This window comes from Meles meles, chromosome X, assembly GCF_922984935.1.
Source record: "Meles meles chromosome X, mMelMel3.1 paternal haplotype, whole genome shotgun sequence".
In the NCBI taxonomy this organism is placed as follows: Eukaryota; Metazoa; Chordata; class Mammalia; order Carnivora; family Mustelidae; genus Meles; species Meles meles.
The window spans coordinates 83,488,547-83,515,277 of NC_060087.1; the positions used below are offsets into that span (position 1 = coordinate 83,488,547).

The 26,731-nt window shown below is 39.4% G+C and overlaps 1 protein-coding gene across 1 annotated transcript; it reads right to left on the reverse strand.

Annotated features, from left to right (window-relative positions):
- Positions 1–1,810: 1,810 nt before the first annotated feature.
- On the reverse strand, positions 1,811–20,527 carry TAF7L (TATA-box binding protein associated factor 7 like). Its single transcript, XM_045996396.1, has 13 exons — positions 20,269–20,527; positions 16,785–16,852; positions 15,896–15,974; positions 14,241–14,374; positions 13,443–13,569; positions 13,141–13,196; positions 9,451–9,492; positions 8,300–8,372; positions 7,851–7,964; positions 6,982–7,248; positions 6,673–6,785; positions 5,451–5,510; positions 1,811–1,852 (listed from the first exon to the last, which is right to left on the reverse strand). The coding sequence occupies exons 1-13, from the start codon at positions 20,525–20,527 to the stop codon at positions 1,811–1,813; spliced, it is 1,434 nt and encodes a 477-aa protein (XP_045852352.1).
- Positions 20,528–26,731: the final 6,204 nt, after the last annotated feature.

Sequence of the window (26,731 nt, forward strand, 5' to 3'; positions counted from 1 at the left end):
AATTCCTTTCCCCCACTCTCCTCCTCATCTTTTAAACCCTGTGTTTCTGAAAAAAAAAAAAAAAAAAATTTTTTTTTTTGAGAGAGACCACAAGAGCGCAAGGAAAATGGGGAGAGGGAGAATCCCAAGTAGGCTCCATACCCAGCACAGAACCTGATGCAGGGTTCAATCCCATGACCCTGAGATCATGACCTGAGCTGAAACCAAGAGTCAGATGCCCAAAGAGCTGAGCCACCCAGGTGCCCCTGAAAAAAAAATCATTTTTATATCATCTTGGTTTTTAAGCTGTCCTCTAACTTCTCTACTAATCTTAACTTCATTTCATTTGCCCTTAAGATGTGTAGCCCCCTTAGTCCCACTTCTTCCCTGCACTTGCCCTCAGCATTCCTTCCATCTTCCATCCTCTTCTATGGGCCCTGCCCATACATATTGACCTGCTCTTCACTGCCTCTGTCTTATTAACTTCAACTTGGAATGGGAGCACTAAAAATGGCACAGAAAACTGGGAGTACATTTCCTAGAGCAGCACTGACTCCATCAACTGGGACCAGACCTGCGTCTAGCTGGACTACCTCCAGAAAACCCTCAGCTGCCTCTTGGTCATAAGCATTATCATCCTTGATTTCCAGATGAGAAAATAACAGAGGCTCTAAGAGGTATAGGGACTTGCCCAAGGTGAATGGCAGAGCCAGGATTCCAACCTTGCATGTTTATCACTACAACATAATGGAAATTTGATGCGAATATGGGAGCTGCCATTTTTTATCACTTCTCTATACGCTTTCTCAAAATCCCAGGGCTATGTGGTCAATAGGAGATGACTTGCTTAGTTCATTAGGAATATATCCCACGGGCTATTTCGAAGGATGCCCTAGTATGGACACCATCTTCTGTCATTTCCTAATGGTAGAATTTTATTGCCTGTCTCTCCAGTTTCTTTTTGGGTAGGACTGCACTCATTATGGGAGCAGTTTAATAAAGTGACAGCAATCCACTTAAAATGAGAAATTCATTTATTGCTTAAAGAACACAAACCAGAAAACTTTAACAATACAGCAGAAAAAACAAACAAACAAACCCACCCAGGGTTTTTAAGGGACTCTTCAGAGGCTTCATAGGCATCTGAGTTTTCCTAACCTTTTCTGGCAGGGGTTAGGATGAAGAGGCTCAGAATAAGGATAATGGTCCAGAATTTCATCTCTTCTCTAACTATTCTTTTAGCTGGCAAATAATAACCAGACGCAATTCTAAAAATGCAACAGAACAAAGATAGCAGCAGCAAAAAATCATCCCTGAGCAGGAAAGCAGCTCCTATTACCTTAACAGAGACAGGACACAACATAGCGTTAACTGCTGCGAGGTAGACACTTAATTCACTGTGGCAGGTCCTAGCCTTTGGTAGAAATGATTTGTTCTATGTTTTAGAAAATATTTAAAATTAACAGGGGAAGGGAACTGGAAACATGCAAACCAGGTGGATGGCCTTCAGGCTAGGCTATCTGTATTTGGCAAGCATGGCTAAATCATTTGATGGCATCAACAGAACAGAAGCAATAGAAGCAAATCTCAAATTGATAAAGAGAGCCAAGTTCCATATTGAGTTCGGTTTTTAGGTCGACTACTTTTTTATATTCTGTCCCTTTCTCCACAACCCTAAACTTCAAATTTGACTAGCAGACAAAGGTTCAGATAAACAAATACAAATGATTCAACATAAGGCAATGAAAGGGACAGAAACACATACAATTTATCCAGTCTTCAGCACTCTAGAGAGTGAATCCAAGGTTCATGTGCCAGGCTGAAGGCTCTCTCACTTCAAAAAATATTTCAGTTGTTCTTGTAGGGAAATGAGCTGAAAGGAGAGGTGGAAAACATGAAAAATTCATCTGAAATCTTAAGTTCCATTACTTGATCTAGAATTTACTTGTAGGAACCCCAAATATTGTAACTTAGTGTTTATAAGGTTATCTTAGTCTTGCAATGTCCCAAAGAATGGTGCATGGTCGAAAATGCATGTACAATTCTGCATGCTGGGTTTCTTCTTCTTCTTCTTTTTTTTTTTTTTTTTTTTTTTGGCGCTAAACTTATAAAAGGAAGCTTTAAAGTTGAATATGTTTAAAAATGAAATATGCTTGCTGTTAAGACTTTGTGCTTCTGGAAAGAGTGTACAGAGGGATCACTATAGCCTTATTTGAAGATCCAAAAATAAAGCAGTTGGGATAGCCTTTTGTCCCACTGAACATGCTGGCTCTTAAACCAAGTCTTAGCTGCTGCTTCTTGCCATGTTATGAGACACTTAGAAACCGAGCCAGACATCTGACCAATCGGGAGCGTGATGATGTTCTACCTGTTTTGATTCTCTCTAAGTCACAAGTCCTGAACAGTTTGTGGCATAGGATTTTTTTTTTTTTACTTGAAATGGCAAAGTGACCAGTAACATTAAGAAAGGTGTACTATCTTTGAGACAAAGATAGTTTCTGAGTATTACTCAGTTTAGGTTACTCCATACCAGTGTAGATTTTCATTCTGTGAAATGATAGGAATGGAACATTACAAAATGATTCTATGCTGCACATCGCCTACCGAATAGCTAGAATTGCTTCCTATGGTAATTTAGAGGCTCTTTATGCTCAGATGCTGACATGATTACTACCACTGACTGTTCCAGTTCTTTCCCCTTTGTAGGCTCTTTCTCTCACCACCCCAGGTTCAGACTTCTTGCTAAACAGTCGCCCTGGCTAACTCATCTATCCCCACAACTTCAGTGATCATTTCTTGGCATGAGCCAGCCTCTACTCTCTCATTTTCAAAAGTGCTTCCAACACACCGTGCTTCCATTTTAGCTCATCAACTTCTCCACCCTCCACCCCCCATAATTCCCTTCCTGGTGTCTTCTCTTAGAGGAATACCATTTTCCCTGTACTCAGGCTTTGGACCCCTCTGTGTTCTCCTTCTTGCTCTGTAAATCCAATCAGTTGTTAAACTCTGATTCCTTCTATCACTTGGAGCTTCCTCTAATCTTTCTCCACTCTAATGTCATCTAGTGGCTGCTGGCAGAGAAGTCTTCCTGAGTTACTCCCCAGGTAGAAAACTTTGATGGCTCATTACATCCTACACCGAAAGTCTCAACTCTAGCACCTGTCCAGAGCACTTCTGAGCCATTGTGCTTTCTATACAGAACACCCTTCTTTCCCTATATCCTTATTAAAACCCTACCCACTTTTGAAGGCTCCAGCCAAACACCATTTCTCCATGGAGTCTCCCTAATCTCTATGGACAAAAGTGATCCCTCATTCCTTTAAATTCCTGTCCCTTTCATGGATCTCTCCCCAGATGGAGGCAGAGACTGGGTTGTAAGCATTTTGTAGCTCCCTGCAGAGCCTAGCTTAAGGCAGGCACCCGTCTACACTGACTAAACAAGCTAACATAAAGGACTATGAGTGAATCAAGTTTATGGCTACATTTCTGTGTTGAAAATAGCACTTCTCCAATTCTATTTACATGGATGAAAACAAAGATGTTTGGTGAGTGCGAAAGCAATTTGGCACTAATTTTTCACATGGTTGTTTATAAGCAGTGCTTGGTTAAGTGATCTGCTGAGGGGAAGGGAATATACGGAAGAATTCCCCTCGCCTTGCTGGTATGGGGAATGGGGATGAGGGATGCTGTCTCTACCTTAACAGCCCCATGTTAAGCGCATCAGCATATGACCTCCAGTTCCCTTATAACTGTTATCCTCAGTTTTTGAGGGCTTAAGTCAACATACATTTTCTGTACAGCTACTTGACCCTCACTCCCACATTACCCTCTTTTCTTTTCACTCTGATGACTCTCTTGTGTCTTTATTTATTTATTTAAAAGATTTTATTTATTATTTGACAGAGAGAGATACAGCGAGAGAGGGAACACAAGCAGGGGGAGTGGGAGAGAGAGAAGCAGGCTTCCCACTGATCAGGGAGCCCGATGCAGGGCTCGATGCAGGGCTCAATGCAAGGCTCAATGCAGGGCTCAATCCCAGCACCCTGGGATCATGACCTGAGCCAAAGGCAGACGCTTCACGACTGAGCCATCCAGGTGCCTCTCTCTTGTGGCTTTAAATAATACAGTTGTTCAAGTTAGAAGTCTGGCATGCATCCTTAACACTTCCTTTAACACCCACTAATTGACCCAAGTCCCATCGACTCTATTTTTAAAATACATTCTCTCATATAAGAATGTTTGCGACAGTATTATTCATGATAGCTAAAAAGGGGAAACCATCCAAATGTCCATCGATGGATGAATGGATAAACAAAACATGGTATGTATGGTATGTACACACACACACCATGGAATATTGGAATATTATCCACCCACAAAATGGAATAAACTACTTATACATGCCACAGCATGGATTAACTTTGAAAGCCTTATGCTAAGTGAAAGAAGCAGATACAAAAGACCACATATTATTTCCTTTAAGATAAAATAAGCAGAAAGTACTTTCATGGTTGCCTAGGCTTGGCAGGTGGGAAGAATCCAGAAGAAATGGGGAGTGACTGCTAATGAGTATAGGTTTCTTTCTGGGGTGATGAAAGTTGTCATCACCTCTTATGAAACTGCCACACAGCCTCCTAAGTGACCTCCCTGCTTCAAGTCCTGCCCCCAATAATCCATTCTCCCAATAATAATCAGAGTGATCTTTTAAAAAATTTGAATTAAATGTGACCCTCCTATCGCTTCTTGGCCTTTTGGCTAGGAGCCAGTGTAAATGTGACTATCCCGCTTAAAACTCTACATGGGTTTCCCACTGCACTTAATACAAAAACCCATCCTCCTTCCTGTGGCCTGCAAGGGACCATATGCTATGGCCTCTGCCTACTTCTGCAACTTTATGTTAAGTCACTTTCTTCCTTGGTTTAAATACTCCAGAAGTCCTCCAAGAGGCCAAGTTCTTACCCAATGTGGGACCTGGCATATTCCCATGTGGGACCCACCCAAGAGGCTCTCCAGTCCCTCTTCACCTGGACTTATCCTATAGGTCAAAGCGGAAATATTGCTTCCTCAGAAAGGCCAATCATTTTAATTTAATTCAGTTTAATGCACTACTCTTTTTATTCAAATATCAGGATTTTTTTTCTCCTTCACAGCATTTCTTCATAGTTTGTACTTTTAGATTTGTATGCTAATTTGTTCACTACCAGTCTTCCATGTTAGACAATCAGCTCCACGTGGACAAGAACTGTCTTATTCAACACTGTTTGTACATCTTATGCTTTTCACTTAATAGGCATTTGATATCTATCGAATGAGTGAATTTTCACAAAAACCTTGCTCCAGCTTGCTACCTCTCATTTAGAAGATTTGGCCATTACTACTCCTGTGAAAGGAACAGCCAGAAATGACACTGGGGGTAGGGTGGGGGAGTCTTTGTAGCAAATGTTTCCTCGTTGACTGGAAAACATACCCACCTGCTCATTTTTTTGCATTTCCTGTAATGTAAGCTGCTCCAGCACAGACTGTAAGTGATTCTGGAAAACAAATTGCATAAATGATGAATGCTGAGTCTCAAGGGAAAAAAGAACCAACTGACACAAAGAGTTTGGCAAATAATTTGATAAGAAAACTGTCAGTTGTAACAAAATAATACTCTTTTTAAAGGATTTAGAGTAAAAAAAACTGTACCCCCTAACTACAAAGCCATCTGATTTGCTTTTATAACCCTATCCACAGCACTTTTTAATTTCTTGCCCTAAAATAAATGGTTAGAATGCCTTCATGTTAATTTTTTCTAGTTTTAGCACAAATCCTTTGACTATGGTGAACTATTTAAAAAGCTGGCTTGGAATTTGATGCTGACTCATTGATTTCCCTGCACTAGGGCAGAATATTACTATTCCTAACTAGTACTTCATACAACATCATAATAATACCATACAGGTGTATCTTCCAAAGCATGTCCACATCTATCATCTCACTTGGTTATTCTAAAGGACAACACTATAAATAGGTATAGTTCTATGTCACACTCCTCCATTTTGATGACTACAGCTCTCCAGAAAATGAAATCTAGTAAGGAATTTTCCAGATGCTTCAGAATTTCCCTCACTATAAAAAAGATGCAAACAAGGCCTAAACATACATTTTCCTTTGGTTGAAATGTGTATTAACAAAAATAAGCAAGATATTTATTCTTGTTCAGGCATACATCATAACATTTAAACATGAATTTAGTTAATTTTCTTTCACTGCAATGAATACATTTTGGTACAAACAACGGGATTCAATCTATGTCTTACACTTACTGTGGTCCCTGGCAAGTTACTTAACCTCTTTGGATTTTCAATTCCTTATCTATAAAATAGGACTAGTGACAGTACCTGTGTTTCAGGAATGTGAGGATGAAATGAGATGATACATGGAAAATAGTTATGCCTTTCACATGACAACTGTTCAATATTGGTAATTACTATCTCAAGTTTCCTGGTCTCCTCCCAAAACTGCTTATGCGAGATGATCAAAATTACTCAGGTAAAAGGAATACGGTTATATTTTCTTAAGGGTTTCGAGGAGGTTGTTTAGGTGTGCAAATGAATAAGAATGCTGCATAGAGACAACATGAATAGAAACACAACAATGGGTTTTCAAAAGTAAGATATCAAGATATCTTTATCCCAGCCAATAGGAATTTACCTTGAGTGGCAGGTTTTCCACTTTCATTATAAGATTCCTCTGTCTTTGTGCTTTGCATCGAATCTCTTGGAGCTTTTTCTCCATGTAATGAATCTGCTTCTGAATATCCATAACTAACAGAGATAGACAGACATTTTATCTAAACATAGCCTAAACTAGTGGACCGAGATCAAAATCAACTAAAACTCCACTACATATCTCAGCAATAACTTCTCAAACCTAGCCTTGCATCTAACATGTATTTATAGTCCATCATTAGCACTGCTGCCCACTCTGTCTGACCCCTTTGGTTTTTCCTCTGTAACTTACCTATTGAACTGGCTCCTTCCTTTGCCTCATACTGGCCAGACGCAAAGAACTTGGCCTGTAGCTCCCTTTCCAGATCTTCATAATAATCTTCATCCTCTTCCTCAATTTCGTACTCATCATCATCGTCATCCTCTTCATCCTCATCGTCCTCATCCTCCTCATCCTCCTTGTCATCATCCTCATCATCGTCATCATCATCATCATCATTAGCATCATCATCACTGTTACTGCTAGAATCAAGGAACACCTCCCGAAGCATACCATATCCTACTGGTTTTAAGGAAGAGGAAGATGAAAGTGTATGAATCTTCAAATGACTCCCAGTCTAGCTGTAATTATACTCCCTCCCCTCAAATTCACCAGACAACCAAAGACTTTAATAATTTTCTCGAAGGAAGATTATTCCCTTCCTAGAGCAATGACGGGAAATGCAAAACACTAACATTCATTCATGTATTCAATGATCAAGGAAATTAGAATACCAGGGATGAACGGGAGATTGGAACACCGATCTAAGGGTGCCTGGGTGGCTCAGTGGGTTAAAGCCTCTGCTTTCAGCTCAGGTCATGATCCCAGGGTCCTGGGATGGAACCCACATTGGGTTCTCTGCTCAGCAGGGAGCCTGCTTCCCCCTCTCTCTCTACCTGCCTCTCTGCCTACTTGTGATCTCTCTCTGTCAAATAAATAAATAAAATCTTAAAAAAAAAGAACACCAATCTAAAACCCCTGAAGTGCTGAGGGACCAATAAGAGGAAGAAGGGAAAAGGCCTCCTTTTTCTGTGATTTGCCTGTGAGTCTATGGAAACTGTCCTTTCATACAGTCAACACCTGCCCTCTCCAAAGCTCTTGTATCGCCTTTATAAACATACCTGATGAGATATGATCCTGCTTATAGTCACTCATTCCTGGGGATAGTGCAAAGCCTGGGATAGAGCCCTGACTCTCTATTTCCTTGGTTTCATCTTCAGCAATGACTTCCCATCCTGAAAGTTGGATCAGTTAGGGAACAAGCAGAAAGAGAGGAGTAGGCACAATTGAAAGGGAAGAGGCTCTCTGGCTGAAAATGCTATTTAATTTAGTCCAACTTCGGGCCATTTGTATCTGTATTCCTAGTATGAAGAAGTACCTTATGCTGAGTTAAACAAGTAAATACATTTCTATCACATGAATTTACTGTTCCTAGCTAGGAAGTAACATTTCCAAAATCTTAAGTTCTACACATGAAAATGTGCACACAAATACCAGAAATAAGGGCTCATAAGCAAGTGCATATGGGGTGGAAGAGACTACACAGAATAGATTTAGTATAAAAGGATACGAGCACTGACAGCTTCAGCATCTGAACACAAGAGTCTTTTCACTTCCTTTTCCACATCAGGAGATTCAATGTACTGAACCAAAGTGGGGGAAGGAGGGATACCAGTAAGGTCGTTTAACACCCTGTGTTTTGCAGGAATGTTCTTTTCCTACATACAAATGAATTGAAATAATTAGGCTCCTTTAATTTGCATGCAATCAAACTTCAACATTAAATCATGCTATTTACAAAGGAATCTTTGACTAGCATCTAGGTTTTTGTACAGTAAACTTATCCACCCCCCCCCCAAACAAATTACTTGAGACATTTAATTTTTTCAATCTGCAACTCTGTGTTAAAGACCTCTCTCAGAAGCACAACCCTTAGGTCTCAGTTATTAACTATTTGCTCTGACACATATTGGCAAAGAACTACAATTCCTTATTTGTTATTTAGAAGTGATTTGGTCTAAAGATCCAAATTCCCAGACTTCACTTCTCCACATCTTTATTATTAAAGATCTTCCTATAAAAACTGGGTCTTAGCTACATGTTCTCCCTTAAATCCAATTTTAGACAATTATCTCCACAGCAACCGATTCGTCATGCCACAAATAGAAATTAGAACTTTGAAAGGGAATAAGCAATTGCAAACAGCTGCTGGTAAAAGTGAACCCTGGGGCACCTGGGTGACTCAGCGGGTTAAAGCCTCTGCCTTCAGCTCAGGTCGTGATCCCAGGGTCCTGGGATCGAGCCCCGCATCGGGCTCTCTGCTTAGCTGGGAGCCTGCTTCCTCCTCTCTCTCTCTCTCTCTGCCTGCCGCTCTGCCTACTTGTAATCTCTATCTGTCAAATAAATAAATCTTTAAAAAAAAAAAGTGAACCCTGGCTTCCAAGAAATGGGTTTTAAAGTAAGTACCAGAGCAAAAAACAGATTAGAATACAGAGTCACTATCAAATTGTATCTTTTCCTCTAGGAGTTATCACACATTAAACAATTAATCCATTTTTAAGTGAATCAAATTCAGTCTCTGTGCATGGCAGTAGAAGTTAGAGATGAGAAGGCTGGCTTAAAACTAACCTTTATGATTTCTTTGATTTGCTTGAAAAGTAATAAGCAATGAAATAAAACACACTAAGCTTAAATAATAAAGTTATATTATGATTGCTCTACCTCAGGAAAGCTGATTTCTTCAATTTGTTTGAAATCAGTGAGCTACGAAATGAAACACAATAACAATGAAGTTATATTACAATTGTTCTACTTCACTAAAGCTTAAAGAATTCTAAAATCATTAACTTAGTTTTACATTCACTTAGTAGGCACTCAAAAAATGCTGTTGACTGACAGTAGAAAAGCCAAGGCAACTGTGTTCATAGACTAAGATATTCAACACAGTAAAGTTGTCAATTCTCTCCAAATTGTTCTACATATAGGGTTAATGAAATTCCTACCAAAATTCCAACAAAATTTTCTGCAGACACAGAAAACATTTTCTAAACTTCAAACATACTCTAAAATTTATGCGGAAAGGTAAAGGCTCTGGAATGGCTAAAACAATCTTGACAATGAAAAATAAAGAACAATCTTCTTGACCTCAAGACTTACATAGCTACACTGTGTTATCAGTAGAAGGATCAACATACAAATCAATGGAACAGAATAGGGAACCCAGAAACAGACACAAACAAATATGCTCAAGGGATTCTGACAAGGTATAAAAGCAATACAGTGGAAGAAGGATAGACTTTTTAACAAATGGTGCAGGAGCAATTGGACATGCAAGATGCAAGAAAAAAAATGAACATTGAACTAGGAGTGTCTGGGTGGCTCAGTCGGGTAAGCACCTGCCTTCAGCTCAGGTCATGATCTAAGGCTCCTGCTCAGTGGGGAGTCTGCTTCTCTCTCTCTGTGTCCCTCCCCCTACTCGTTCTCTCAAACTCTTCACTCGCTACCTCTCAAATAAATTATTAAAAAGTCTTCAAAAATTAGGTCAAAAGTGGATTGCAGGCTTAAATGTAAAATGTAAAACTTTAAAAAAAAGGAAATAGGAGAACATCTTCAGGATCTGGGCAAATAGTACTTAAACTTGACACAAAGGGACAATCCTTAAAAGGAAAAATTAATACTTTGGACTCAAACAAACGAAAAACTTTTGCTCTTTGAAAGATCCTGTGGGTAAGATGAAAAGACAAACTACAGAATAGGAGAACATATTTTCAAACTTCTACATATCTGACAAAATACTAGTATTTGGAATATTAAAAGAACTCTTAAAACTCAATAAAAGGGGGCGCCTGGGTGGCTCAATGGGTTAAGCCGCTGCCTTCGGCTCGGGTCATGATCTCAGGGTCCTGGGATCGAGTCCCGCATCAGGCTCTCCGCTCAGCGGGGAGCCTGCTTCCCTCTCTCTCTCTCTGCCTGCCTCTCTGTCTACTTGTGATCTCTCTGTCAAATAAATAAATAAAATCTTTAAAAAAAAAACTCAATAAAAGAACTCTTAAAACTCAATATTTAATAATATTAAAAGAACTCTTAAAACTCAATAAAAAATCCATTTATAAAATGGGTAAAAGACATGAACAGACATTTCACTGAAGTGAAATATATGGGTGGCAAAAAAAAAACCACCATATGAGGTGTCTGACACCATTAGCCATCAGAGAAATGCAAATTCATACCACAATGAGATCACTACACATCTATTAGAATGGCTAAAATAAAAAATAGTGACAAATACCTAATTCTGGTTAGACTGTAGAGTAACTGGATCACAAGTATACTGCTGGTGGGAATGTACAATGTTAAAGCCACTTTGGAAACCATATGGTAGTTTCTTAGAAAACTAAACATTCAAGGGGCATCTGGGTGGCTCAGTCAGTTAAGCATCTGACTCTTGGTTTCGGCTCAGGTTGTGATCTCATGGGTTGGGGAATCGAGCCCAGCATCAGGCTCCACGCTCAGTGAAGTAGCATGCTTGAGTCTCTCACTCTCCCTCTGCTCCTCTCCTCTCCACCTGCAGGTGTTCTCTCTCTCTAATCAATAACTCTTGAAAAAAAGATTCTCCCTCTCCCTCTGCCCCTTCCCCTTCTGAAAACAAAACAAAACAAAACAAAACAAAACAAAACATTCAAGTACCACAGGACCCAGTGACTGCACTCCTGGGCATTTATCCCAAGGATACCAATATTTATGTTTACACAAAAACCTGCTTGCGGCTTTATTTAAAATAGTAAAAAACTGAAAACAACGCAGATGTCTGCCAATGAGTGAGCAGTTTAACAAGCTGTGGTACAACCATATGATGGTATACTACTCAGCAATGACAGGAATGAACTATTGATACATGCAACGACTTGCATGGATCTTAATGGAGTAATGTTTAGTGTGGGGAAAAGCCAGTATTAAATGTTACTCATTGTATGAGTCCATCTATATGACATTCTGAAAATGACTACATTAAAGAGATGGAGAACATTACAGTGATTGCCAGGGGTTAGAGACTGAGGGAGTAGGGCAGGAGGGAGATGAGTGTGACTATAAAAGGGCGATGAGGCGCCTAGGTGGCTCAGTTGGTTGAGCGTGTGACTCTTGGTTTCAGCTCGGGTTGTGATCTCAGGGTCATGAGATCAAGCCCTGCGTCCGGCTCCACACTCAGTGCGGAATCTGCTTGAAGATTCTCTCCCTCTGCCTCTTCTCCCATTCATTTGTTCTCTCTGAAATAAGTAAATAAATCTTTAAATTTTTTTAAAGGGGCAAGATGAGGGATCCTTGTGGTAATGGAACTGCGTAGTATTTTGACTTGTAGGCAGATATATGAACATACACATGGGCTATAACTTCACAGAACTAAACACACACACACACACACATGTACAGGTAAAACTGGAGAAATCTGAATAAGACTGGTGAATCACATAATATCAATTTCCTGTTTGTGATAATGTACTGTAGTTTTGCAAGGAGTTAGAATGATGAAAACTGGATAAAGAGTACATGCTATCTTTTATTTCTTTCACCTGCATGTGAACCTACAATTATTTCAAAATTAAAAGTTAATTGAAAAAAGAAAAAGCCAGGGGGGGGGCACCTGGGTGGCTCAGTGGGTTAAGCCTCTGCCTTCGGCTCAGGTCATGATTTCAGGGTCCTGGGATCAAGTCCCGCATCGGGATCTCTGATCAGCAGGGAGCCTGCTTCCCCCTCTCTCTGCCGGCCTCTCTACCTACTTGTGGTCTCTCTCTGTGTGTCAAATAAATAAATAAAATCTTAAAAAAAAAGAAAAAGAAAAAGCCGGGTTGTCTGGGTGGCTCAGTGGGTTAAAGCCTCTGCCTTCAGCTCGGGTCATGATCCCAGGGTCCTGGGATCGAGCCCCACATTGGGCTCTATGCTCGGCAAGGAGCCTGCTTCCTCCTCTCTCTCTCTCTGCCTGCCTCTCTGCCTACTTGTGATCTCTGTCAAATAAATAAATAAAATCTTAAAAAAAAAGAAAAAAAGAAAAAGCCAAGCCACAATAATCCTGTAGGTTGCCCACGGTTCTCCAAGTCTGAGGTAAGGTTAGGAATATAACCACAGTTCTCAATTCTCAGTTCTTTAGAACTAGATCCTGCAATGGAAAACTGAAAGCATTAGCAGGAGTTTCAAATTCATGACACATCCAGATCCCTAAATGATCAGGTCTGGTTTTTGTGCACTATAGAATCCCAGTTGCTACCACACAGTGCCTGGCATTTAGCTCACAATAAAACTTTATTGAACCTATAAAGGAATGAACAAATTAATCCCCAACTGACTGTGTCCCTTTCCTCCCCACTCCTAATCCTCTTCCAATACACCCAGTAGCCACAGAATTAACATGCAACTAACCTTTTTTGTTGTTTTGCGGAACCTTTTCTTTCTGACATTCTTAAGTGGTGGAGTAACTAAAATAAATTCAACATGGTGAAATGTATATATGACTGTTGGTAGTCACACATCTATCTGAATTTGATAAAGAGAAAGGTCATGCTATAAGCTACTGGCTCATGACATGACCTGTTCCTTTAAGAATGTCTGGATGCCTAACAAAGCAAACACCTAAGTGTGGTAACAGGTCCCTGGCTCACAAGTAATTAGGATTCAGCAGATAAATGTAGTCAGCCAGAATGAGCAAGGGGCTGGTGACTTACTGCCATGCTTCCAGACATATTTTTTCTGTCTCTCTTTTTCATTTTTCCTGATTACTTTAAGATCAGTAGAGGTAACTGGTACTTCTGGAGAAGAGTGGAGATCACCATCAGCAGTGCACACAAGCATCTACATTTAACAAAGATAAAGAAGTTGACTATGGCCCCAAATCTTGTGTTGGTAATGAATGTGATCATTTTTACTACCAGAAACCCAGGAGCATAGAAGTAAGGAGAACACTACTTGGCAATTCCAGAAAACCAAGTATTAATATACATCCATATTCATTCTCTCTGTCTGTCTCCACAGCACTGTACACGTATTCTGGGTTTTGTTTTTGTTTTTATTTGTTTGTTTTAGCTCAAATGCTTACCACTGCAAAGGAAATATGTTCCAAACAAATATATTTTAGCAGTTTGATTTAGAAGACAAACAAGAAATTAACAGTTAAGATAATTAAAAAGAACAAACATAAATCTCCAAATTTCACAGCATCTTGCTTTAGCAGAAAGTTTAGAAGATCCCAGACCCTCATTTTTTTTCAGATGAAAATCATTATAAATGGCAAACATAAACCTTTATTAGCTAAAAGCTATCTGGATAAAATTAAGTAGTCAAAAATTATGGATCAAAACCAAATCAGAACATGACATTGTATTTCTGTGCAATCAAGCTAGAATTAGAAACAATAAGCAGCCATTCACCAAGTGGGAAGAAGCACTGAAAGAAAGAGAAAAGTAGGGAGAAAGGGATTCCTTGAAGGATGTAGGAGCTAGTAGATGAGGAAAACTCATCCATACCTGAGAAATATCTGCTGTTTTATAAAAAGTTTTTTTATCAAGTGTTTTCAGGCTTCCAATAACACATGGCAGATCAACCACCTTTGCAGCTAGTGAGACATCTTCTACATCAACAACTGCATGACGTCCATCAGCTGAAGAGAGGTAGGAAAAATTAAAGTTGACATCTTCCCAATGCATTCTTAAGCTTTCTAGAGTTTCAGTAATGAAGACTTACGTGGGACAGACTAGTTTTTCAGCAAAACCTACTATCATGATGCTAGATTGTATATGTAATTAGTAACTTCCCAGAGCAAAGAAGGCAGGGTAGATGTTTATGCTACTTGATCAAAAGTAGGTAAGTTTTTTTTGTAATCCCTGTGAACTAAATGCGGATGAAGTGGTAAGTGTTTTCAGTCTCCTCCTAAAAGGCAAACTCCATTCAAACCCATTCATTTTGACACTATTAGAAGCACTTGCTTATGTCATCACACATGGGTTGAGTGAAGGAAGGGTTGATCCCAGAATGGTGCTAGTAAATCTGAAGTTATAATCTCTAGTTACCTTCACAAAGGTATTATCCTACACAATATCCATATACAGTAGGAATACATATATTCAAATTCTGACAACCCTGATTCCTGCACAGATGTCTCAAACATGAATGTTCTTTAACACAAGAAGATTCAAGTGAAATCTTCTAATAGTGAAAAAGAAAAATGCAGAATGATGTAGCATAGATTCTTTTTGTGTCTTTAATTCTTTAACTTTAGGAGAACCTGGGTTGCTCAGTCATTAAGAGTTTGCCTTTGGCTCAAAAAAAAAAAAAAAAAAAGAGTTTGCCTTTGGCTCAGGTCATGATCCCAGGATCCTGGGATCAAGCTCTGCATCAGGCTCCCTGCCCAGCAGGAAGAGCCTACTTCTCCCTCTCACACTCACCCTGCCTGTGTTCCCTCTCTCTCTATCTCCCTCTGTCAAATAAATTAAATCTTTAAAAAATTAATAAAGTAACTTTAAAGATACAGATGATTTAAATGTTTGTTTTGTGCATAAAAATTTTGTCTGTAAGGAAATACAAAGAGAAACAATTATTATTAATTATCTTTGGCATTAACATTGGGGCACGGCAAAGAAGAGGTTCACTTTATTTTTTGAACTCTTCTGTTTTATTTGAATTTTCTAACCATGAACTTGTATTATCTGTTTAAAAATGTTAATAAGGGCTACCTGAGTGATGGTATTATAGACCATTTAAAATTTTCTTCTTTATATACTTCTCTGTATTTAAAACACCTAATAAATATTTAACAGAGAGAAAGATATGTCATTTTTATAAACAAAGAACAGTATTCATTTGTCATTCCCCTGGACAGTCAGAAATAACAAAGCCTGTATGTAGGAGACAAATAGCAGTATACAAATCTCATAGTTGGCCCCCATGTTTTTCCTTATATACACTATAATAATTACCTCAAATTACATGATTTCTACTTCCTTTCCTCAATAAGAAGCTATGAACGTGACTTAAGGCTTCTTAAGACTTCTTAGAGTCTATCAAGGCAGAGACCATATTCTGCTCTTTGTCATATACTTAGTATCTAGTATAGTGTCTGGCACATAGCAATCTCCTAATAAATTACTGTTCAATGTATGGCAAATAGATGTTAACTACTTACAAGATAAGTCAATTTTGAGTTTATCCTTCATGGCAGCACTTCTAGAATGTAGTATATTCCTGACAGCAGATGCATGTTCCTAAAAAGAAGGGAGGTTGAAAAATCAGAAGGATGAATAGTCTACTTGGCAACTAATAGAAGAGATATGTCACAGGCAGTTCTCCCTTAAATAAAACCTTAAACCTCCCAAATGTTAAGAACAATGCCATGCACCATGGCATACCGTGCACTGTGTAAGTCAAGTTAGGATGAGGCTGACTCTAGTCTCAGTGTTATTTCTTAGCAGCTACAGTTAGTGCCTTCTTCTAGCTCTCTACAGTCCCTCCCTGAAGTTGTAGTTGTTAAGGAAAGGCTTAAGTTGCAGTTTACTGGGTGTACTACGTAGACCTAACTGGGAAAATACCTTTCTGAAACCCGTCTTTAATATAGCTTGCTTAGACTAAAAACTACTTGAATGCAGGTATTAAAGGGAGAAGAGACCCTAACACAATGTTAAGATGAGCTTCAATGGCCTGGCATGCTGATGAATTTAAGGAAATAGTGATGGTCCCCCTCACTGCCCCTTTGGAGGTGACAGAAAGGATTTTAAAAGTCTTATCTCGGCTGTCCAGTGAATAGGCTGTTAGCACCTCTGGTAAGTGACTGAATCCCTCACTGTCACAGCCGTTTGCCAGGAAATCATCCCACATGATAGGCAGCATGTACAGGATGAAAGAAATTCTGCTAAAAGACTACACACTAGGATAGGACTGTTGAATAGAACATGATTCCTGGGAGACAAATGTTCTTAGTTTTTATAGCATACCTTAAATAGAAATGCCACAGAATCCAAGCAGAGCTAATACATATGCACTGAAGATATTTGGTCTGAGATACAAGGGTTTCTTACCGGAGGCAGACGCAATATAAACTGGTTCTCAAGTTCGTGAGGAGGTTCATCCTGGCTTTTACTCATCTCTTTGTTTTTGAGTTCATGAAAGCAAAAACAAAATCGACAGAAAGTGACCAAAACCTCGTCTTGCTCCCTCTGCTGACCAATTCTGGTAGCACTGGTTACATTATACAAGATCTGGCCCATAACCTTCACTGGAATGATGTGTGCACAGCTCTGAAGTATCTTACTTGACATAACTTGATTATTTCTAAAAGTCACCTCATCTTCCCTTCAATATATGCAGACTTTCCAAGGAAAGCCCAAATTACATGATAACAAGTGAAGTAATAGTTGTCATGAAACATGATTTAGTCTTCTTAATGATATCCTTAGACTGTTAGGTAAAGGACCACAATTCATCAACTCAGTGGTGGCTACTGAAGCAAATTACGTGTCTCCACAGGGAAGAGGGCCAACGAAAGGCCAAAATCAACCAAAACCACGGGCATAAATGTTCTATGATGAACAGCATAATTTTTAACATTTCATTCACTTTAACGGATTGGTAGAAATTAAGCCCATGGGAGAACAGGTAGCTTTTACAACTCTAAAGTCAGCATCAACAGCTCTGAGCTATCTTGGAAAAAAAGCTAAGAGTCCAGTTCTTATGGCTAGGCCATCTGTATGAGTACACTTAAGTTCATGGAATAGACACTTTCTTGAAGGCTAATATGAAAGATCAGAAAACCCAATTAACCAATTCATTAGTAACATTTACTGTGTACATTCTATATGCCAGGTACTTCACTGTATTAGGTCTATTATTTCATTTAATCCTCACAACCACCACTTACTTGAAATACCCTTAAAAGTTATTTAAAGGGATCCTAAGATGGATCCCTTTATTTAAAAAAAAAAAAACCTCCTGTAAAGTAAATAATCTCATCACCATTCATCTTTATTATTATTATTTATTTATTTATTTGACACAGAGAGATCACAAGTAGACAGAGAGGCAGGCAGAGAGAGAGAGAGAGGGAAGCAGGCTCGCCGCCGAGCAGAGAGCCCGATGCGGGACTCGATCCCAGGACCCTGAGATCATGACCTGAGCCGAAGGCAGCGGCTTAACCCACTGAGCCACCCAGGCGCCCCTCATCTTTATTTTTAATTTAACTTTACATCTATTTGGGATATATCTGTAAGTGGCTTGCATGCTGGGTTTTAGGGCTCTAAGGACTTCTATGGAAATTTTTCTCAAAAGGTGGAAAGAAAGCAATATACATATATGAAACCTGACAAGGTCTTCCTACGCTCTAAGGACATTATCCTATACACCAAGTTATAAAATCTTACACCTTAAGTAAGAGTAAAATCTCCAGTTAAGTGCAGCTGCTAATACTCTGTAAACCATTTGAATCTCACTTAAAAGCATTGGAACCATTTTTAAAACACATGCTAGTGAGCCTAAGACCGTATTATGGTGAAATCATTAACCAGTCCTTCAGAAACTGACTTCAGAAAACTACCAGAAAGGCATAGAAAGCAAAAGAGATGTCAGCAGTGGAAAAGGAGACACCCAAAATGAGAGATTATTTGTCATAGTCAATTCCTATTTTCCTACTTATATAAAGTTATATATATATATATATATATATATACACACACACACACATATGTATGTCTGTGTATATATATATACACATGCATATGTATGTATGTATGTGTATATATATATATATATACATACACACAGATACACACACAGATACAGAAACTGAATGTGAACATAAGGAAAAAATTAATTAAAATAAATTAAATAAAATTCTTGGAGCTGGGCACACTGCCTAACAGAATAAAAAGTAGCAAATACAAGGTTGGGGGCAGAAATACAGATTATTTGAAGAACTAGCTGCTAAGCAAGATTTTATCAGATCAGAAGTAACTTACATTTTTCAGAACTAAGACTAGGGCATTTTGTTCATTTCAATGCCTTTCAGGCAACTCCTCTCTTAAGAAAAAACGAATGTAAGAATCAAAACTATTTCAGGGGCGCCTGGGTGGCTCAATTGTTAGGCGCCTGCCTTTGGCTTGGGTCATGATCCCAGCATCCTGGGATCGAGCCCCATGTTGGGCTCCCAGCTCCGTGAGAAGCCTGTTTCATCCTCTCCTACTACTCCTGCTATTGTTGTCTTTCTCTGTCGAATACATAAATCTTTAAAACAAACAAACAAACAAAAAAGCCAAAACTATTTCAGAGAAGGTGGACAACCCTAACTGAAATGAATTTTAATTAGTTGTAAAATTTGTTACCTTTTACCTTCTTTTACGCAATGAACCGGTGTATCGTATTTCTTTTAAGAAAAGGCATCCATTTTTTTTCAGACAAGCACTCTTTGATAAGTAATTAAACTAACAGCAGCGCTCTCCACCATTCACTCCCAGCTCCATCTCGTTTCAGCGCAATCAGAATTGGAATTAGAATTACAGCTAACTGGAGGGTGCCTAACAGCATGCTCCAGGCAGCACAAGTCAGCACAAGCCTAAATGGGTATTTTCTCAAGTTCACAGCCGCTGGCAACAATTTGAAACCAATGACCCTTATCTCAGGGGCACTCAGCTTCCAAGGAAGAGTCCAGCTCCTAGGTTCTGATCCAATTTCCCTGGAAAACCTCCCGCGGGGCCCAGGGTCCCCAGCCTTCGCGCCTCGCCATCCAGGCGGGTTGGGTAGGGAAGTGCGGCGCGCGGGAGCTAGGCGCTGACCCGGCGCGGGAACCCTCTGACAGCCGCGACTCACCCTGTGTTCCGCAGACTAGCGCCAGGACTGGAAAGGCAGGACCGGGGGAGCCCGCCTCTCTTCTCTGGGTGGGGGTGGGGGTAGGGGTGGGGGTGGGGGGCGGGTTCCGGCGAGGGCGTGAGTGGGCTCACAGGCAGCGGGCGTGGAGGCGGGCTGCGGACCGACGGCGTGGCGACAGGTAGGAGACGCGCGCACCGCCCTTCCCCGCCTAGCCACGCCTCCCGAGGTGGCCGCCCGTTCACCGCGTGCCTGGGCAGGGAGGCTTGAAATGCGCTGAGCGTGGCGGGGACCTTGCTGAGCAAAGCTTCCAAACAAATTCATTTTACAAGGGGGCAACCTTCGGGGAGGCCGGGGCAGTCTTAGCAGTACACTGCGATATTTGTAAAGGGGGCGGTTCATTCCGTTGCTCCTCAAAGCCCTTAGGTTGGACCGGTTTGTTCCTCGGCGAGACGACCTCGCCTGGTGACAAATACGTCGCCGGGAAAAACCGTTAAATAACTAGAATCCGCGCCCAAACTACTCTAACATAATTAGCTGTTCTCTTTTCCTCAAGAGAGTCACCGTTGTACCTCTTTCAGACCGGGACACAAGCAACACAACTTATTTCTCCTAAAAGGAGTCTCCGTTCAAATAAACTTGTAGCAGTTTTCTCTCAAAAAATAACCTTAACCTGTGAGGGGAAAAAAAAAAAATTAAGCCACTTACCTTTCCCTTCTGGTAAGTTTTCCTGAGGCGCTGTGGCGCCAGCCTGGGTGCCGCTGTCGGCATCAGCTTTGGTGACATGGTCGGCAGCAGTTTGGGTGACTTGGTAGCTGGCATTTTCGGCGCCCGGGTCGCCAATGGTTTCAGCCTCGTTGTCGACAGAAATTTGGGGATCTTTTGAGCCGGTTACTTCCGATGTTGAAACTGTTGGCGTTGAATCATTTTCTAACAGATCCGGAGGCTGTCCCTCAGGGTGCTCCATGGTCTACTCCTTGAGGTTGTAAAATGGCTTCCTTTTTAGTCATGTGACTTTGAAGGTTCCAGAACTTTCATAACATGATGTCAAAGGTATCCTCCTTAAAGACATAGGGATAAAATAAAGAGACATTGCTGATGCCTGTTAAAGATGATAGCGATGAAATCTCTACTAATGAAATCTTTACTAATACATATCTAAACTTAATCGCAAGGGATAAACATTTTGGGAGGACTGATTATTGTACAATCGTTTCTTCTGGGTAAGATTTTCATTCAGTGAAGGCAAATTATCAGAGTTTCAGACCTAGACAAAATTGTTTTGGTCCCTTTTGGAATCCCTCTATATACTGATCTTTATATCAAGGGTTGAAATACAAAATCGACCAATGAAGCTCATTTTTCATGTAGTGTAGTATATTCTTGAAGGCATTTATATCACAAAATAGTTCTTTAATAAGTCAAAGGAAGGGGGCGCCTGGGTGGTTCAGCAGCGTAGACAATTGCCTCAGGTCATGATCCTGGCGTCCTGTAATCCAGCGCCACCTAGAGCTCCCGCCCAGTGTGGAGTCTGCTTCTCCTCTGCCTGCTGCTTTCCCTGCTTGTGCGCACTCTCCGTCACCCCTACCCCTTCAAATAAATAAATAAAATCTAAAAAAAAAAAAAAATTTCAAAGGAAAAATTCCTTTTTTGGTAACTAAAATAGCTGAGTAACTGTTTTGAACCATATAGCTAATGTGAATTATGTCATTAATTTCCCCTGTGATAGCTGCTAGAAAGCTCAGAACCAATTTTACAAACTTACCTCGAACAACTATGAACTTTATTGGCATATACCCATCTTTCTGTTATCTTAAATAACCATATTCTCTATGAATCCCCTAATTATTTTTACCTTGTGCAGTAACACTGAAAGCTGCTTCAAAACGTTTTTTTAAAATTATTTTTTAAAGCAATCTCTACACCCATTGTGGGGTTCAAACTCAAGGCCCTGATATCAAGAGTCTACCTTGGCAGAGCTAGACTGACTGAGCCAGCCAGGCACCCCTCAAAACTTTTTTAAAAAGAATCAGAGGGGCACCTGGGTGGCTCAGTCAGTTAAGCAGCTGCCTTGGGCTGAGGCCATAATTCCGGGGGCCTGGGATAGATAGTCCCATGTAGGGCTCCCCTCTCCATGGGCAGCCTGCTTCTCCCTCTCCTTCTGCCCTTTGCTCTGCCACAAGCTCACCCTGGTTGTACTCTCATTCTCTGTCAAATACATAAATAAAATATTTTTAAAAGAGAGAATCAGAGAGATGCCTGGCTGGCTCAGTCAGTAAAGTGTGTGACTCTTGATCTTGGGAGTCCTGAGTTCAGGCTGCACTTGGGTGTAGAGATCACTTTAAAAATATTAAAAGAGTCATGGGTGCCTGGGTAGCTCAGTGGGTTAAGCCTCTGCCTTTGGCTTAGGTCATGATCTCAAGGTCCTGGGATGGAGTCCCGCATAGGGCTCTCTGTTTGGCAGGGAGCCTGCTTCCTCCTCTCTGTCTCTGCCTGCCTCTCTGCCTGCTTGTGATTTCTCTCTGTCAAATAAATAAAAATAAAGTCTTTAAAAAAATATTAAAAGAGAATCAGATATAAATAATAGATAAATACAAATACTCTGACAGAATTGTTATGGGGAACATCCCTTTAGGTAGAGGAAGGGAACATAGTAGCTGCTCACTTATAAATTCAATCATCCAACAAATGTTAGTTGAAAATCTCACATGCCAGTCTTGATTTAAAATATTTATTAGATTCTTAAAATATGATAAGAGTTTCATGGAAGGAAGCAAAAATTACCCTTAAGATACAGGCATACATATATGTAATTTTTCCTTTATTGCCAGATTTCCAGGCCCTTCTTAAGGAAGAAGGGGATGAAATGTGCAAGAAGGAAAAGGCCATGAAAATTGTGGTTTCTCTTGATGGAAGAGAGCTGATCCAACAAGTAGCATGATGTACAGATAAAAATCTTTCATATGCGTATTTTCATATTGTCAAATACATATAGAATATATTTCCGGGCTCTCTTCTGTCATGTTGCTGTTTTTCTAATCAGTTCTTCTGGACCCCATTATTTCCCCCAATTATGACTTTGATCAGTTTCATCATTGTAGCAAATATGCAGTTGCATGTATTCCTTCAACAGAAATGTATTGAGTTACATGCCAGAAACCATTTTAAGGTTAATAATAGCTAACATTCACTGAGCACTCATTAGATGCTAAACTCTTTGCTAAGTATTTTGTATGTATTATTTCATTTAACCTTCACAATTGCTCTGTGAGTTTGGTGTGACTATGATTCTGAGGTTTTTTTTTTCCCCAGATAAGTAAACTGAGATTTGGAAAGGTTAATTAACTTGACCCATGTCACACATGCAGTAAATGGTGGAGCCAATATGTAATTTAATCCCAGGTCCCTTGACTGTGTGGATGTTTACAAAGATTTCCCCTACACAATTAGATGTACAGTTATTCCCCCATTGTCTGCACCCTCCAGCCCCTAGTAAGTTCTGTTCTACTTTCTGTTTCTATGAGTTTGCCTATTCTAGGTACTTCATATAAGTAGAATCATATAATATTTGTCCTTTTGTATCTGGATTCTTTCACTTACTCATACGATGAGTTAGGACCATTTTCTCCTCATATATGTTGGAATAGTTTGAGAAATGTAGGAGTTAGTATGTTTAATGTTTGGTAGAAATAATCAGTGAGGCTGTCTGATTCTGAGTTTTTCTTTGTTGGGAGGTTTTTGATACTGACTTAATCTCCTTATTGGTAATAATTCTGTTGAAATTTTCTATTTCTTTATAATTCAGTTTCAGCAGCTGTGTGTTTCTAGGAATTTTTTTCCATTTCATCTAGGCTGTCCTACTTGCTGATATATAATTGTTAATAGCATTCTCTTATAATCCTTTTTATTTCTGTAAAATCAACAGTAATATCCCCAGCTTCTTTCTGATGTTATTAATTTAAGTCTTCTCTTTTTTTGTCTTAGCCTACCTAAAGATTTTTCAATTTTGTTGTTATTTTCAAAGGATCTGCCTTTGGTTTCATTGATTTTCTCTATTTCTATTCTCTATTTTATTTATCTCTGTTCTAATCTTTATTATTTCCTTTCTTCTCTTAGCTTTAGGTTTAGTTTGTTCTTCTTTTTCTTATTCCTTAAAGTGTAAAGTAAGGTTGTTGATTTAAAATGTTTCTTTTTTTAAAATATTTTTATTTATTATTTGACAGACAGAGATCACAAGTAGGCAGAGAGGCAGGAGGCAGGGTGGGGGAAGCAGGCTCCCTGCTGAGAAGAAAGCCCAATGCAGGGCTAGATCCCAGGACCCCAGGATCATGACCTGAGCTGAAGGCAGAGGCTTTTGCCCACTGAGCTACCCCAGGGCCCTAAAATGTTTCTAAATGTAACTGTTTTTAGCTGAAACTTTACCTCTTAGCACTGCTTCTGCTACATCCCTTAAGTTTTATTATGTTGTGTTTTCATTTTCATTTGTCTCAAGTTATTTTCTAATTTTCCTTGTGATTTCTTCTTTGGTCCAATAGTTATTTATTCTTCCAATCTTTCTGCCTTTTTGACTGAAGAATTTAATCCATTTGCATTTTTATATTATATTATTTTTTATTAATTTTTTATAAACATATAATGTATTTTTATCCCCAGGGGTACAGGTCTGTGAATTGCCAGTTTTACACACTTCACAGCACTCACCATAGCACATACCCTCCCCAATGTCCATAACCCCACCCCCCTCTCCCGAATCCCCTCCCCCCAGCAACGCTCAGTTTGTTTTGTGAGATTAAGAGCACTTATGGTTTGTCTCCCTCCCAATCCCATCTTGTTTCATTTATTCTTTTCCTACCCCTCAAACCCCCACGTTGCATCTCCACTTCCTCCTATCAGGGAGATCATATGATAGTTGTCTTTCTCCAATTGACTTATTTTGCTAAGCATAATACCCTCTAGTTCCATCCACGTCGTCGTAAATGGACGATAAATGTAAATGGACGTAAATAAAAAGATTTTATTTCTTTTGATGACTGCGTAGTATTCCATTGTATATATATATATATACCACATCTTCTTTATCCATTCATCTGTTGGTGGACATCTAGGTTCTTTCCATAGTTTGGCTATTGTAGACATTGCTGCTATAAACATTCGGGTGCACGTGCCCCTTTGGATCACTACGTTTGTATCTTTAGGGTAAATACCCTGTAGTGCAATTGCTGGGTCATAGGGTAGCTCTATTTTCAACTTTTTGAGGAACCTCCGTGCTGTTTTCCAGAGTGGTTGCACCAGCTTGCATTCCCACCAACAGTGTAGGAAGGTTCCCCTTTCTCCACATCCTCGCCAACACCTGTCATTTTCTGACTTGTTAATTTTAGCCATTCTGACTGGTGTGAGGTGGTATCTCATTGTGGTTTTGATTTGTATTTCCCTGATGCCGAGTGATGTTGAGCACTTTTTCATGTGTCTGTTGGCCATCTGGGTGTCTTCTTTGCAGCAATGTCTGTTCATGTCCTCTGCCCATTTCTTAATCCATTTGCATTTAAAGTAACTTCTAATAAGGAAGGACTTCTGACATTTTGCTTAAAGGGTTTTTTTGTCCCTGATTTCCCTTCATGTTTAGTTCATTTTTTGTAGTAACTCTTTTTGGTTCCCTTCTCATTTCCTTTTGTGTATATATTCTAGAGATATTTTCTTAGTGGTTACCTTGGGTAATACATATAACGTCCTAAAGTTATAAAAATCTAATTTTAATTGATACTGACTTGACTTCAATTGCATAAAGAATTCTATTTCTATTTATAGGTCTGTCCTACCCTTTATGTTCTTAATGTCACAAATTATACCTATATATATTGTGTGTTCAAAAACATAAAGTTACAATTATTATGTGTCTTTTAAATACTGTACAAGATGAAAAGAGGAGTTACAAACCAAAAATATGATAATACTGGCTTTTGCATTTCCTTCTGTACCTACCTTTGCTTTGTTCATTATTTGATCATATGGCTTTGAGTTACTGTCTAATGTCCTTTCATTTCATCCTGAAGGACTCTGTAGCATTTCTTGTAGGGCAGGTCTACTAGCAACAAGTCAGTTTTTTATTTATCTAGGAATGTCTTAATTTCCACTTAATTCCTGAAGTGTAGTTTGACAGATACAGAATTCTTGGCTGACAAGTTTTTTTCCAGCACTTTGAATATGTGACCCATTGCTTCTTGGCCTGTAGATTCATGTACTTCATCAAATCTGGGAAGTTATCAGCCATAATCTCTTCAAATATTCTTTATTCCCGCCCCCCTTTTCCTCTCCTCTCTCACTCTAGAAATCTCATTATGTATATGATAATATGTTTGATAGGGTCACACCAATTTCTTAGGCTCTTTTAATTTTTCTTCATTCTTTTTCTTCCTGCTCCTGAGAATGGATAATCTGGATTGATCTATCTCCAATTTCACGGACTCTTTCTTCTTCTTTCCTAAATCTTGCTCAAACTTTCTTTTTTCCTTTTTATTAATTTTTTTAATTTTAAAATTTTATTTTTTAATTTAAATTCAATTAATTAACATATAATGTATTATTGGTTTCAGAGGTAGAGGTCAGTGATTCATCAGTCTTACATAATACCCAGTGCACGTTTCATCACATGCCCTCCTTAATGTCCATCATCCAGTTACCCCGTCTCCCCACCCCCTTCCCTTCCAGCAACCCTCAGTTTGTTTCTTATGATTAAGAGTCCCTTATGGTTTGTCTCCCTCTCTGATTTTGTTTTATTTTATTTTTTCATCTCTTCTCCTGTGATCCTCTGTTCTGTTTCTTTAATTCCACATATGAGTGAAATTATATGATAATTGTCTTTCTCTGATTTATTTCACTTAGCATAATACTTTCCAGTTCTATCCATGCCCTTGTAAATGGCAAGATTTCATCTTTTTGATGGCTGCATAATATTCCATAGAGTGAAACTGAGGGTTGCTGGGGATTGGGGGGGAGGGATAGGGTGGCTGGGTTATGGATATGGGGGAAGCTATGTGCTATGGTGAGTGCTGTGAATTGTGTAAGACTGATGATTCACAGACCTGTACCCCTCAGGCAAATTATATATGTTAATTTAAAAATTCATATATATATATATATATGCATACACCACATCTTCTTTATCTATTCATCT

What these genes read in the sequence shown, in the direction of transcription:
- TAF7L (XM_045996396.1), bottom strand. Translation starts at nt 20,527, where the DNA reads ATGGAGCACCCTGAGGGACAGCCTCCGGATCTGTTAGAAAATGATTCA. An exon ending in TCCGCAAAACAACAAAAAAG is followed by an intron (nt 9,493 to 13,140) that starts GTTAGTTGCATG and finishes TTCATTTCGTAG; the next exon opens with CTCACTGATTTCAAACAAAT. An exon ending in TGCTGAAGCTGTCAGTGCTC is followed by an intron (nt 7,965 to 8,299) that starts GTATCCTTTTAT and finishes TCCAACTTTCAG; the next exon opens with GATGGGAAGTCATTGCTGAA.